This window comes from Aulostomus chinensis, chromosome 10, assembly GCF_037954235.1.
Source record: "Aulostomus chinensis isolate RoL2024-O1b breed Wild chromosome 10, RoL_Achi_v1.0, whole genome shotgun sequence".
Taxonomy (NCBI): domain Eukaryota; kingdom Metazoa; phylum Chordata; class Actinopteri; order Syngnathiformes; family Aulostomidae; genus Aulostomus; species Aulostomus chinensis.
The window spans coordinates 18,708,905-18,722,410 of NC_141329.1; the positions used below are offsets into that span (position 1 = coordinate 18,708,905).

General features: G+C 41.5%; 2 protein-coding genes and 3 non-coding genes across 5 annotated transcripts; 1 reads left to right on the forward strand and 4 right to left on the reverse strand.

The window, feature by feature from the left end:
• Positions 1–1,989: 1,989 nt before the first annotated feature.
• Positions 1,990–7,445, reverse strand: kcnk20 (potassium channel, subfamily K, member 20). The gene is made up of 2 exons (XM_086215016.1): positions 7,103–7,445; positions 1,990–2,828 (listed from the first exon to the last, which is right to left on the reverse strand). The coding sequence occupies exons 1-2, from the start codon at positions 7,443–7,445 to the stop codon at positions 1,990–1,992; spliced, it is 1,182 nt and encodes a 393-aa protein (XP_086071142.1).
• Positions 4,348–4,466, reverse strand: LOC147254599 (5S ribosomal RNA). Its single transcript, XR_015118339.1, has one exon. It is a non-coding gene; the product is annotated as a 5S ribosomal RNA (ribosomal RNA).
• LOC147254600 (5S ribosomal RNA) lies at positions 4,863–4,981 on the reverse strand. Its single transcript, XR_015118323.1, has one exon. It is a non-coding gene; the product is annotated as a 5S ribosomal RNA (ribosomal RNA).
• LOC147254601 (5S ribosomal RNA) lies at positions 5,301–5,419 on the reverse strand. The gene has a single exon (XR_015118338.1). It is a non-coding gene; the product is annotated as a 5S ribosomal RNA (ribosomal RNA).
• A 2,013-nt stretch (positions 7,446–9,458) lies between the features above and the next one.
• On the forward strand, positions 9,459–12,361 carry gemin7 (gem (nuclear organelle) associated protein 7). Its single transcript, XM_086215187.1, has 2 exons — positions 9,459–9,611; positions 11,010–12,361. The coding sequence occupies exon 2, from the start codon at positions 11,023–11,025 to the stop codon at positions 11,404–11,406; it is 384 nt and encodes a 127-aa protein (XP_086071313.1). The 5' UTR covers positions 9,459–9,611; positions 11,010–11,022; the 3' UTR covers positions 11,407–12,361.
• Positions 12,362–13,506: the final 1,145 nt, after the last annotated feature.

Below are 13,506 nucleotides of genomic sequence, written 5' to 3' on the forward strand. Positions count from 1 at the left end.
CAACCAAAAGCCAGTGTGATTTTTACACTGGATTTTTGGTCACTGCAGAAAATATATTTTATTTGGCAAACTAAAGTTACTTGTACGTTTTGCTCAACAAGATAATCTACATTAATGAGAAAGGAACATCACTTTATCACTTTATATAGATGCAGTTGCCAAAAAAAAAAAAAGCTACTGTCATGCTAGAGACAAACTGTACCACTCAGGAATGACCTCATTGTCACCGCGACGAGATGTCCTGCTTTCATGTTGTTTCTGTGTATTTTGTGTCTTATTGCATTGCATGTGACTTCACATTCTGGAGTACAGTTCAGCCCTATTCAGGGCAGGTAATTAGAATTATTGCTTAACACTCTCATCACTCTTATGGCTCTTGGCACACACACACACACACACACACACACACACACACACACACACACACTATCTTCCCTTGTATTAGTTTCATTAGGTTTAGTAATGTCACTCGGTGTAATTGTGTTTAAATTGTTTGTTTTTTTCCATTGGTTTATTTCTTAGCTTGTATGCATTTAGATTCGCTTGTGTTTTGCTGTATATGTTGTTTGTTCCAGGTTTTGCCCAGAGCTCGACTGTGTTAACACATCATTTAAATAGTAATTTTTGTTAATTCTGCTACTTCCTCTACTGCAACTGAGTTAGGGTCAAAACAACCATTAATGTCCTCATCACAACCTCCCTTTGTAAAGATCCATCAGCTTTGGAATTAATGAATGTAGGATTTTTTTTCAGCAGAGGGAGACTTGGTTTATGTCCACACAGCAGGCCCAAGTGACCCAGATCTGTTTTTGTTTGTGTTTTTTTTTTTGTTTGTTTTTTTAATGACAGTGTGAACAGCACAGATCCCGTGAAATCTGATCTTTTAATTCAGATTTGGGCCCCTTTCATTATGTTTTTTCTTTTTTTAAATCAGATATAGGTCTATTTTTTAAATATGATCCCAGTCTGAAAAGCCATGTTAACTGTAATAGAATTCAATGGGATTCTTTCTTTTCTTTCACGTGTCAGACACACTCCTGCACTGAACTAGCCGCCTTTGCTCCACAAAGAGCTATAAATATAAAATACATCCTCTATGTCTTCATTCCTCTAAGCATTATTTGCCTCAACATCCACCTGCTTCCACAGCACAAGAAATTAAAAATGAAATTGTAAACATTCACATCTATGGCATCCATGTCCCCATTTACCTCTGGATAGCGAGTGCTATGTGTGATGTTATGTTGCTCTGTGCGTGCAGGTCACTTTAGAACTATGAAAAGTTCCCTCTCTAGAAATAAGTCACATTTTTTAAAAAAAAGAATCGAACAGCCACACAAAACAAATGAATCTGAAAAAAAAAGTCTGGTTTGAGCATCTAGACCTGCAGCGTGACTATCGTCCAAGTGTTGCTCTCCTGCTAGCAACAGATGCTTTCAGAATTGTTGACGATGAAAAATCATTTAATATTGAAGCAAACATGAGAATATCAAAGAACAACAAAGGGTTGAATATTGGAGATAAATTTGGTTATTTGATGCCAGTTTTTGTACAACCTCCACTGGTTCAGCCGTGGCAGTCTGCAAGTAACAGCCAGCTCGTTGCTCATGTCACTAGCCAGATATGTGGGCTTCACAATGCTGAATTTATACAGAATATCACAAAATAATGACACTCACAGAGGATAAGAGTAAACATTTTAATGTCATTGGCATCACTACAGTTTGTTTTCCATTGCCACAGACTGTGGAGATAATAGTGGCATAACTTAGAAAACAGGAAAAGCTGATTTGAATGTTTGGTCTGAACATGACAAATTAAAACCTCTTTGATAGGATATAATATCAAGGTCAGGAACAGATATAACTCTCCATTAAGGTGGGTCTAATAATCATAGATGATGTCAAAATATGCCATGAGGAGCCCGTTACTGCAAGTAACTCTTTCTTTATTTACAAAAAAATAAAATAATTTCAGAAATAGTTGCATTTAATTAGTAGGAAGGGGTCTGTCATTAACTACATTCTCATCACCATCTTTTGTTTCAGTGGCTTCTTTGATTGTGTTTCTGTGACAAACTATTTCTACTTCTGCCTCATCACAATGACATTTATCAGAGGTTTTAGTAATGCAGGAGCACCACAGGCTGATGCGTCCTGGGCTGGAAACTGGTTGTGCCTGCTGTCTATGAGTGTCATCATCACTGTGAAATACAGGTGACCCAGAGTCAGAGAAACAGAGTTTGAAAGATGGTCTGAGTTCCAGCTTGTAATGGGAGATGCTACTATATACCCAGACCAGTGTCCTCATCAGACAGTTGAGCCCCTGTTTGATAATCACAGAGATGGCGTTGAAGAGGGAGTAAGTACAGCACACACCCAAGAGCATCAGGAGGCAGTTGGCAACCTGGTATGCTCGGGTGTGCTCGTGGTCCTCCCTCTGGCCGCTCACTAAGTCACCAAAACCTACTGTACTGAAAGCCACAAAACAAAAGTACAGAGACTCCATGTAACTCCAACCTTCCATTGCTGAATAGAGAGAGGCGGCCCCACATGCAACCACCAGGACGGCGGCAAAAAGGACCAGCATGACTTGGCTCACCGATGGTTTCCATTCTTCTCTACCTTCATCACCTTCATTGTCTCTGCCCTCCTGTCTGCCTTGAAGGCGTCTCTTCTTGTGGCACCAGAACATCAGGAGGCTCAGTAGCGTTATGACTCTCTCCAGAAAGAGATTAAAGAAGAGAATTGTAGCAGAACAGCCGAGCAAACCGTAGAACACGAGCAATACCTTTCCTGTCAAGGTGGATGGGGCTGACACTCCAAATCCTGTGAGAAACACATCGGTGATTACATAATATCATTTCTAATAAATCAGTTAAATGACCTCAGCATTCTGTTTTTACAAATTTGCCACAAACATCAACTGAGACTGAAGGATAAATTGAGAATATTTTGGTGGCAAAGGGTTAAATGACATTATGACTAGCACTCAACATGGGGCATACAACCACAAAGTAGCATTTCTCGATGGAATTTTCTTGAGTTGTTCTGATTTAAACTGTGGGTCTGTTTTGCTGCTTTAATGTGTAGTTTTACTACAAGTACCTGGGGGTGTACTTGGACAACAAACGGGACTTTTCTAAGAACTCTGAAGCGGTCTACAAGAAGGGGCTCAGCCGTCTCTACTTCCTCAGGAGGCTGAGGTCCTTTAACATCTGAAGGACCATGCTGAGGATGTTCTATGAGTCTGTGGTGGCCAGTGCCATCCTGTTTGCTGTTGGGTGCTGGGGCAGCAGACTGAAGGTAGCAGATGCCAACAGACAAAACAAACTCATCCGGAAGGCCAGTGACATTGCAGGGGTAGAGCTGGACTCTCTGACGGTGGTGACAGAGAGGAGGATGTTGTCTAAACTCTACACAATCTTGGACAGCATCCACCACCCCCTCCATAAAGTCCTGGTTCAACACAGGAGCACATTCAGTGCTAGACTCATCCCACCTAAATGCACCACAGGGCGCCACAGGAAGTCATTCTTACCTGCGGCCATCAAACTCTTTAACTCCTCCCTCTGAGTGATACACACTTTCTTCAGTGTATATAACTACATTCAACTGTGCAATAATGGACAAATCGATCAAATCATAACCCAAATCAGAAACATGATAATAACATGTCATTATTAAAGTGTGCAATATTGTTAAACTGTGCAATACTCTTTTTCTTTCTCACTGTTTTTTTTTTACTGCTGCTGTACATAGTGTGTCATAAACAAACAACTGTGCTTTGTAAATAGTTTATTCTTACTGTTTATCTTATTTCTTAAAGTCTGCACTTTACTAATTATTGTAATTTGTAATTTCTTATTTTTATAGTACTTTCAAGAGCAAGTTTAAAAACTGTAACAACAGAATTTCCCGCCCGGGATGAATAAAGTGTTCTGATTCTGATTCTGATAGTTTTAGTCTAAGCACTAGCCAGAGCCCTTTGTGCTTTTAATACTTCGCAGCTCTTACTGAGTTGTCTATAACGGCTGTCGTGTTGTTCCAGCACAGATATTTGTGTAATTTCCCCTCAACAGAAAAAAACTTTGCTTTCAAACAAATTGACCAACGAGCTTAGATGACAACTTCCTCTCTGCATTGTCTTCATTTGTTTATTCTTGGCACAAAATGGGCGGGATTAATGAAAAATCTCCCCAAATGTGGAAGATAGGAGGGGACAGAATCAAAAACCTTCACTAATACAAGTCATGACTTGTCCAGTTCCTGTGGCATTCAGAGCTCAAGCTTGGCCGCTAAAGAAGAACAAACAGCGCCATCTGCTGTTTGAGGTCAGAAGTGAAAAAGCTTACAACACCTGGTATTCCCAAGCGGTCTCCCATCCAAGTACTAACCAAGCCCGACCCCGCTTAGCTTCCGAGATCAAACGAGATCGGGCGTGTTCAGAGTGGTATGGCCGTAAACTGAAATTTGTGGCACATGTGGGAATTATATAGATTTCACTCACGTGACCTCATCACAGTCAGAGTGATGAGTAAGAGTGTCAGGGTCTTTTCAAAGTTCAAATATTTGTCCTTGTCAATGCAAAGTGGAGTATGTTTATGTCGTCCAGAGCAAAGTACTGCATCGGCCATACGTCTTCTCCAAATTTGCAAAGATTTCTCCAGATGTACGCTGCTTGACCTTCAATTTGAATGCTGCGGAGAGGTGTTTCAAGTTGAAGTGTTTCAGGACGGAATGTTAGATGGAAGCCAGCTCAAGCTGGGCCCCAAAAAGTCAAAGCTGCTGTTTCCTTACAACTGTCTCCCTGCTAAAAAGAACAAACAGCACCATCTACTGTTTGAGGTCAGAAGTGAAAAAAGCTTACAGCACCTGGTATTCCCAGGCGGTCTCCCATCCAAGTACTAACCAGGACCGACCCTGCTTAGCTTCCGAGATCAGACGAGATCGGGCGTGTTCAGAGTGGTATGGCCGTAAGCGGAGGACTGCCACTCCTGCGGGCCTTATATGCATTTCGCTCACTTGACCTGGTCGCGCTGGTCCTGACGCGCCACAGCGTCGGGGTCCCTTCAAGGTTCAAATATTCCTCCTTGGCGATGCAAAGTGGAGTATGTTTATCTCATCCACAGCAAAGTACTGCATCTGTCATTTGTCTCCTTCACATTTTTGAAAGAGTTCTGCGCATACACGCTGCTTGACATTCAATTTACAGGCTGCGGGGAGCTTATTTTCCCTGAGGCCAGCTCAAGCGGGTCCCCAGGTCCTCAACGCTGCCCTTTCCGCCCACTGAAGTGAAAAAGCTTACAGCACCTGGTATTCCCAGGCGGTCTCCCATCCAAGTACTAACCAGGCCCGACCCTGCTTAGTTTCCGAGATCAGACGAGACCGGGCGTGTTCAGAGTGGTATGGCCGTAAGCGCACTTGGTTCACACGTATGGGAGTTATATAGATTTTTGTCATGACTGACGTTTCCATTTTGTTAAAATGGTTTTACAGAAATGGGGGCCCGTTTCAGAAAGCAGTCTGTTAACCCTGAAATGAGGGACAGTTTGGGTTTTCCGTCTCAAAGAGGGAGTTCATGAACTTACGTCGCTTAATATGTTAACTGAGGGTCGTAGCGCACGCGTTCCACTCAGAGGGATCCTACCGGGAGTTGGAGTAGATTGATTTACTGTCATTTAAAACAGATGTTGTGAAACAGATAATTCAGAGTTTCCCCAGAGAAGATACATCAACTCACGAGGTTAAGCTCAGAGTTGGTTGAGCCTTTTTTTCTGAAGCGGGCCCCAAGTGTTTTTAAAGGTCACAAGAAAGGGAGAGATGGTCTTTTGAAGGAAAAACTCATTCAAACAAAGATTTAATAAATAAATACATACATAAATAACATTGGGCTGAAGTAGCTGTTGCTTTGAAGCCCAGGAGAGAACCACTGAGATCTAACATTCTTGAACATTCTCTTTCATGTCGGGAGTACGGATGACTTGAATGCCCCCCTCTGTCTCCAAACCTCCAAACACACTGGCTTGGACACGTAAGGCGCGTCCAGGTCTAAGAGGCAGAGGTGAGTCAGCCATAGAAGGGCCACGTGTTGAAGGTCCATCAGTTTGGGCCGCCCGGTCTGAATCAGCCCTATCTCATCTGAAAACTCTCAGATTTATTTTGGTTCTCTTACATCCCACATTAAAAAATAGTTGAAATAACTGACAGTGGGTTGAGAAGAAGGAGGGGAAAAGCGGCACATAGTGTGGAAATACAAAAGTGGGAGCCAAATCCCACGTGTGTAGCGTGGTCCTTGGACTTGAGCTGGACTGGAGTCACCAGTTTACTGACTTCAGGACTGAACAGACAAAATCTTAATATCATTGATTTAGGACTTCATTTGAACCAGAGCCTTCTTACCAGAAAGACTTGCGCTCATACAAGAGGAATAAGATAAGCATGTGATTCTGCAAAACAATGACTTAGTCCCAGGTTTGCTAGTTACATCATTAAATGACTGAAGTCAGTAAATATGGAAGCTGCTGTAAAAAGGAAATTGACCCGGGCTCATTGCTTTCTCTCTGTTTCCACAGTAACAGGGATTATCTAAATAGTGGACCAACTTGAAAGGCTGTAAATTTATCTTCAGAGATGAACTTTTTATCTAGGAAATGTGTTTGCATCTCCAAATCAATATGGCTTCATATTTTCATCTAATTAGTTTCAAATGATCAGTGAAACTGTGTGCAGATCTGTTATATCACGGGCTGAACTGAATGGTCATTACCAGGTCCATATCAGCCTCTATCTCATCTGTGTCTGTATCATTTTGGATGACAATTTTTGTCTGCAGAAAAATTCACATCAACATTAAAACCTGTGCTTAAAGTCAGAAAAAAAGGATACGCGTTAATTTAAGTTCATTTTCAATCAGCTGGCCAAGGGCATGCATACTCAAAAATGCGTCCAGCACAAAAAGTACCTGCAGTGAACCGAAGGGTCAGCAGCCGTCCTTCAAAGATTTAATAGTTGTGACAATTCTAGTAAGGATTCAGATGTTGTGCAGCTCAATTAGGGCATGAAAACAGTTTGTGGTTGATATTCTGTTTTTCTTTACTTACCGATAGTGGACAATACAGTTCCCACAAAGTAGAAAGATCCTGGGAAGTCCCACAGTGCTCTTCCCGGGACTGTGCGGATACCTGCAGTCCTGGCCTCCTCATAGTGGCGCAGCAGAGACTTGAGGTCCTCACAACTAATGTTATGCTCATAACCGAAGTCACTGAGCCTCTTCGCCCACAGCTGTTGGGCCTGTAGTTCTGCAGATCTCTCCAAAGCAGAAAACATGGCAGCACCAGCCAGCATGTAAAAAGCGATGAGCACACCAAGGAGGTAGAAACAAGAGGTTTCCGTGCTGGGGAAGAGGGATGGGACGCCGCACAAGAGATCTTTCTTCAATGACATTTTGAAAAAGTTTGCAGACCGATTTACCTCGATGTGCTGTAAGTTAAAAAAAACAAAAAAAACAAAAACAAGTACAACTTGTTGTTTGTAACAACACAGGCTACACATTTGTTAATCCAGTCAGCTTTTTTCTCTAAGTTTCATAATCTGCAAATTTCTGCGCTTATCTATCTCATTCTATAAATTCCTTAAAATCTCAAAAGGAAACTACTTACAAAACAGCAGGTTTCCCCAACCAAACGTGGGTTGGTTATGATAGCCTCTGAGTCTACAGGCGGCTTTAATGATCTGTGTAGGCTACTGCTTATCACCAGCTCAATACTCAGTCTTTACTCTCCTTTTACGAGAAACAAACATATGGACTTCCTCTGTCCCTTTGTCTTTTTTCTTTTTTTTTGGTTAACATGGATACACTGACATAAAACGTATATAGCTGTAGGGACCTGGATGAATCCTGTACTGGTGATTATTTGTGGATAACACAATTTTCACCATGATTACAGGTTCAGTAACATCCTAACATACTTATTATCTTTTTTTTTTAATAATATAATTAGAGCATGTTTACATGTTTCCAAAACCTGAATAGGCCCCTAAAAGTTCCTGATTAAACGTCCCAAAGAGGAATTGTGATTTTTTTTTTCAGTGGTATTTGTTTGTTTGTGTCTGTTTATTATGATGTTTTCATGTCATCCATCCATCTGTCCCATTCTTGTTAACAACATATCTCTTTAGAGAATTTCTTCACATTTGAAGAAATGTCCACTTGGTCTCAAGGATGAACTGAACATATTTCGCTGTGCAGAGGTCACTGTCACACGCTGTCACCTTAAATTAACTCACACTCCAGCGTAGCAGGCAGCGATGCATCTGTGCAGTCAGTAAACCGATGAGTAAGCAGTAAACCAAGGGAAGATGCTGCCCAAACATACATAAAAACCTCAGTTTCTTAGAAGTAGAAGGAGAAAGCGTGCATGGGTGAAAAAAAAATGCAGCAAGCATTGGGATGAGGAGTTCCAAGAAAGACATTTACATTCCACTCACAACAGAGTTGGCACTATGAGAAGAAGAGGAGGAATCAGTAGAAGATATTGCCATAACAACTACAGTTCACTTCATGTCATGGGGAAACATCAAAATGGTCCGTGCAGGTATTGTCAGGACACCGAAATGGGAGGATGTATTATTTAAGTGTGGAAAATGTGCAACAGAGAGAAAGGAAATGATGGAGGAAATGAAAGGGTTAGGACTTCTCGGAGGAGGAGTATCCAGTAGAGCAGGAGTGGGGAACCATGGGCCATGGTGGGCCGTGTGTATGCGGGGTTTCCTTCTAACCAAACACTTCAATGGGTGATTTCACTGATTAACACATCTTTGATCACAGAGGAGTGTTAATCAGTGAAATTACCTGTTGAAGTGTTTGGTTAGAAGGAAACCCTGCATACACACGGCCCTCCACCTGCATACACATGGTTCCCCACCCCTGCAGTAAAGGCTGGTTAGCTAGGCAAGGCAAGGCAATTTTATTTGTATAGCCCGTTTTCACCACCAGTTTGTCTCAAAGGGCTTCACATGGCATCATAACAACATCCTCTGCCCTTAGACCCTCACATCGACTGAGGAAAAACTCCATAGAAAACCCTTTTAACAGGGAAAAATCTGAGAAACCTCAGGGTGAGCAACAGAGGAGGGATCCCTCACCCAGGACGGACAGACGTGCAGTAGATGTTGTTACAGACAAGAAAACAGTTTACAATACAAAATGTGAGAAACACGGAAATGTTAATAACAGCTGAAGAAGGAAGCTTCTGGTAGGGGAGGCAGGGAGAGCAAGCCAGCTTGATGGGGGACTGGATGGCAGACTGGTTCATGGAAGGGGAGCGCAGGCCAGTGTAACAGTAGGGAATAAGAGGGGGGGGGGGGCGATGCAGGCGGCGGTTGGGGCTCTGGTGGATCTGTGGAAACACACTTCTACTGGGCTGATAAAGAGAATCAGACAGTATGGAGATTGTAGATGTAAATAAGTCCTGAAGGTGGCAGCAGTGAGATGCAAGCTGCTGCTGCAATTCTAATAATAAGTAGTAGAAGAAGTAGTAAAAGAAGAAGAAGAAGAACGAAAGAAGCTGCTGCGTTCTAATCGCAAACTTCCAATAACAAGACAGATTTGTAAGTTTGGAACCTTCTTTGAACGCGTTTGTTTGTTTTTTTGTTTGTTTTTTGGCCATTTTTTAATTAAACCTTCACATTTGTTGCCCTCTGTTGAGACGGAGGAAAATGTTCGCTAGCTGACACTCCAGGTTTTATCACTCAAATACTGTCATGTTGTCATGCCTTTACTAACGTTGACCGAGCAAACATTTAAAAAACAACGTTTACGATTTGTGGACTTCGTTATTGACTTGATTTATTATCAGTCTACGGGTTTGTTGTTTGCTAAACGTTGCATTTCGAGCCATGAAATCTGTATAATTCTATATGCTTTCCTGAGAACTGACACAATTGACAAGACGTTGATTTATATACTCTGGCCCACACTTCCACTGACATATCTATGCGAGAGTAGACTATGTTATTCATACACATATGGACCGGTGTTATCGTCTTTTGAAAATTTCAAATTTTGAAAGTCCGATTTATAAGAGGCCGACTTATGAGAATGTTTCTGACATCACTAATATCCTGAAAGCTAACCCTGGTTTGATTTTAATCCTGTTCACAAATTATGAGAACCTTTTTTTTTTTCCCCCAATCTATTTTAGTAATGATCAAGCAACACCCCCACAATTTAAAATGGGATTTTCATTATGAGTTATTTCTTGAATTTAATACACTCAATATGAGATCATAATCATAATGATTTGATTACAAATGAGGTGTTCACAGTCCTCATCAGCAGATGGAACTGAGTTGTCATGAAGGTTGTTAACTTCATATTATTGTGGGAACTTTTATGTTGACCACTTTGACTTGAAGTTCGATCTTGAAGACTCAGACTTGAGACTGCAGAGCTTGAATTGAATTAACTTTACCAACATTTAAACATGAACTACACTCAACCAGTACATGTTTTTGACAGTTCTCAAAGTGTTGCTATAACGTCAGGATCTTGTATTCTTAAAAGATATGTTATTGTGAAATGACATGGTGGTATGAAAGTGGGGCGGCATGGTGGTGCAGTGGTTAGCACTGTCGCCTCACAGCAAGAAGGTTCTGGGTTCAAGCCTGGCTTTGTCTTCTGTGTGGAGTCTCCATGTTCTCCCTGTTCCTGCGTGGGTTCTCTCTGGTACTCTGGCTTCCTCCCGCAGTCCAAAGACATCAAGAGGGGACGAAGCTGATTGATACTCTAAATTGACCGTAGGTGTAGCTGTGACAGCGAATATTTGTCTATATGTGTTGGCCCTGTGATGGACTGAGGACCTGTCCGAGAAATTTTCATTGTACTTAGAGACCTAGAAACCCCTGACTTTGTAGTCATCCGTTGGAATGTAGTCCAAGCTTGATGTGGTTTAAAAGATTTTTACTATCCTGAGCTCTGGTTATAATTCTTTTTGTTTTCTTTACTAGGTGTTGAATCAAAATGGCGACACCTGTGCACGTGCTTCGTCTGCCAAAAGGACCTGACCCTAACAGCCGTGGATTTGACCCCACATCTCCCCGCTTCATCGCTCTCTGTCGTCCCTCCATCTCCTCCACTGCATCAGAGTTGGATGCAGAGGAGCTGCAGCGCGAGCAGCATGCACGATCGGTGCTGAGAGAGACTTTCCTCAGGTGCCTCCTCTCCATGGCTCACAAGAAAGTTCAGTTCAACATGTATGAGAAGATGAAGGTGGAGGCAACGTTTGGAGCTTCTGATATTGACATGCTGAATTTTCAGGTGTCAGACCTGCACACGCCCATTGGGGTTCAGAAGGAAGCGCTGATCCGATGTCACGATGTGATTTCATATACGTTTGATTTATAAACACTTCAGTCTCCAATTTGAACTTTCATGAAGGACACAATTGGGAGTCTCACTATCTCAGGCTCCGTTCAGTTGTCACCAACAGCTGTATATACATATATATTTTTTATTTTTGCAGAAAGGGTTAGCTGTAAAAGACGATTTTTCACTCTTGGTTGGTGATGGTATCCTCACCCTAGACATGTGACTGCATTCAGAACTCAAACAAACACTTCCCATTTTTTACCACAAGAGGGAGTCATAAGCCTTTTTTTTGTCCGATAAGCGATGTCAAAACTTCATAGTACTTTAGTTGGGTGTTCAGACCGGACTATGTACAACCATGTACTGCACAAGTTATCAGCGTTTAATGGAACCGTTAATATGATGGCTAAATGCTTGTATAAAAAAGGTTCATCATCTCTTTAAAGACAAAGCAAATTAAATGGTGCACTGTTCTGCAGGGTGAACTGTTTTAATGTCCATTTTTTTACTTCTTTTTTGAAATATGATAAAAAATTTAGTACTTATAAATGATGTTGGGTCAGTAAAAAAACTTGGACAGTATTGATAACTTTGATTGAGGCACCAGATGCTTTAAAGAAGATGAAAGATGTTGGTTGTCAAAAGATCGACTCAGTCCTTTACCAGAGGGAGGCGTGTACACACACCTGTGTCAGCAGGTAACCACCGCACTGAAGGGATGTTGAGCAAGGCATGTAGGAAATGATGCTGACCGTAGGTCTCCTTGCATGATGACGCCAGCTCTCCTCTTGAAGTTAATCACTTGTTCTCTCTCCCCAACAAATTTAATCAAATTCAGTCCATTAGTTTTTGAGATATACTGGTTACAACTCGACACAGGTGATCACATGACCTCATTTGTGAGGGTCAAAAGAAACAGAGATGTTTCCAATCATTTCAGCTCTTTGATATGAGCGTGAAGCTGTTACTCCACCTGCTTCAAATGATTAAACAAAAGATTAAAATACCAAATAAGCTCCTGTTCTCTGGAGGACTTGTTTCTTTTAATGTGCAACAGGTAACCACTGTCATGTAAAACATATGCAACACATGAACAAAACCCATCAACGGTTACATGTGTGAGTTGGTGGATTTTTTTCTCTGATTACCTCGCAACTACAGACATCAAACAGTGCCACAATGCAAAATAACATTTCCTGAATTCAACTTTAATGCTGCGTCTTGAGACTGTATTGCCAGATCATACTACTGCAATATCATATTCAGAAATATCGTCCATCGTGCTATTTATTGCTCATTTTGGGTTTCAAGTGAACACTGCACAAAAACAAACTTTTTTTTTTAACTCAAAGGCAATTCACCTCTGTTGAAAATTCCGATTTGAATTGCTTTCTTTGCCTTTTAATGATAATTCAAAATCATGTTTCAATTCTCTAAAGTAGGTTGCTGTAAAGATGTTCAGCCCCACTTTTGGCTCAAAGAACCCTCTCAAAGACAGTGAGTATGTAATATAATATGCCGATTTTAAGTTACATGTAACTGACTAACAGAAATTCTTAATTTGGTTTTGTACGTGTAGTGTAGCTCTTTTAGTACAAATTTGGTAATTATGCCACTATCATATCACTATCATACCACTGCAAAATTCAGTTATGACAGAGGAACCTATACAGTGAAATCTGCAGATCAAGTGCACTTCAGGTTCTTTGTTCCTGTAAGGCAGCCAGCACAATCAACGCTAAATCCAGGTCTGATGACAGCAAAGAGATCAGGTATTCAAATCCATAAATGTAATTCAGAGGAGCAGGATTCATCATTGTTTAGCACCAGCCCAATGGGGTGGGGGAGGAGGGAGCATCAATACTATTTAATCTCCCTAAAAGGCGTATTTTGCGAGTTCCCAATAAGTCATTTTATTTGAGTGCCATTAGGCGTCCGTGCTCTGCTTGTGTCTCTTTTTTTGTACCTGAATTATCTGACCACTCAGTGGAGACAGTCATCAATGAGGCAGTGACTCATCCCCTCTCTCTCTCCCCCTCCTCTCTTCCTCTTGCTCGCCCTCCCTAATCCGAAATATGACTTAAATGACGTCATCAAGCCTGTGTGATTCAATCAGGAAGTCCTCAAGGACGAGCA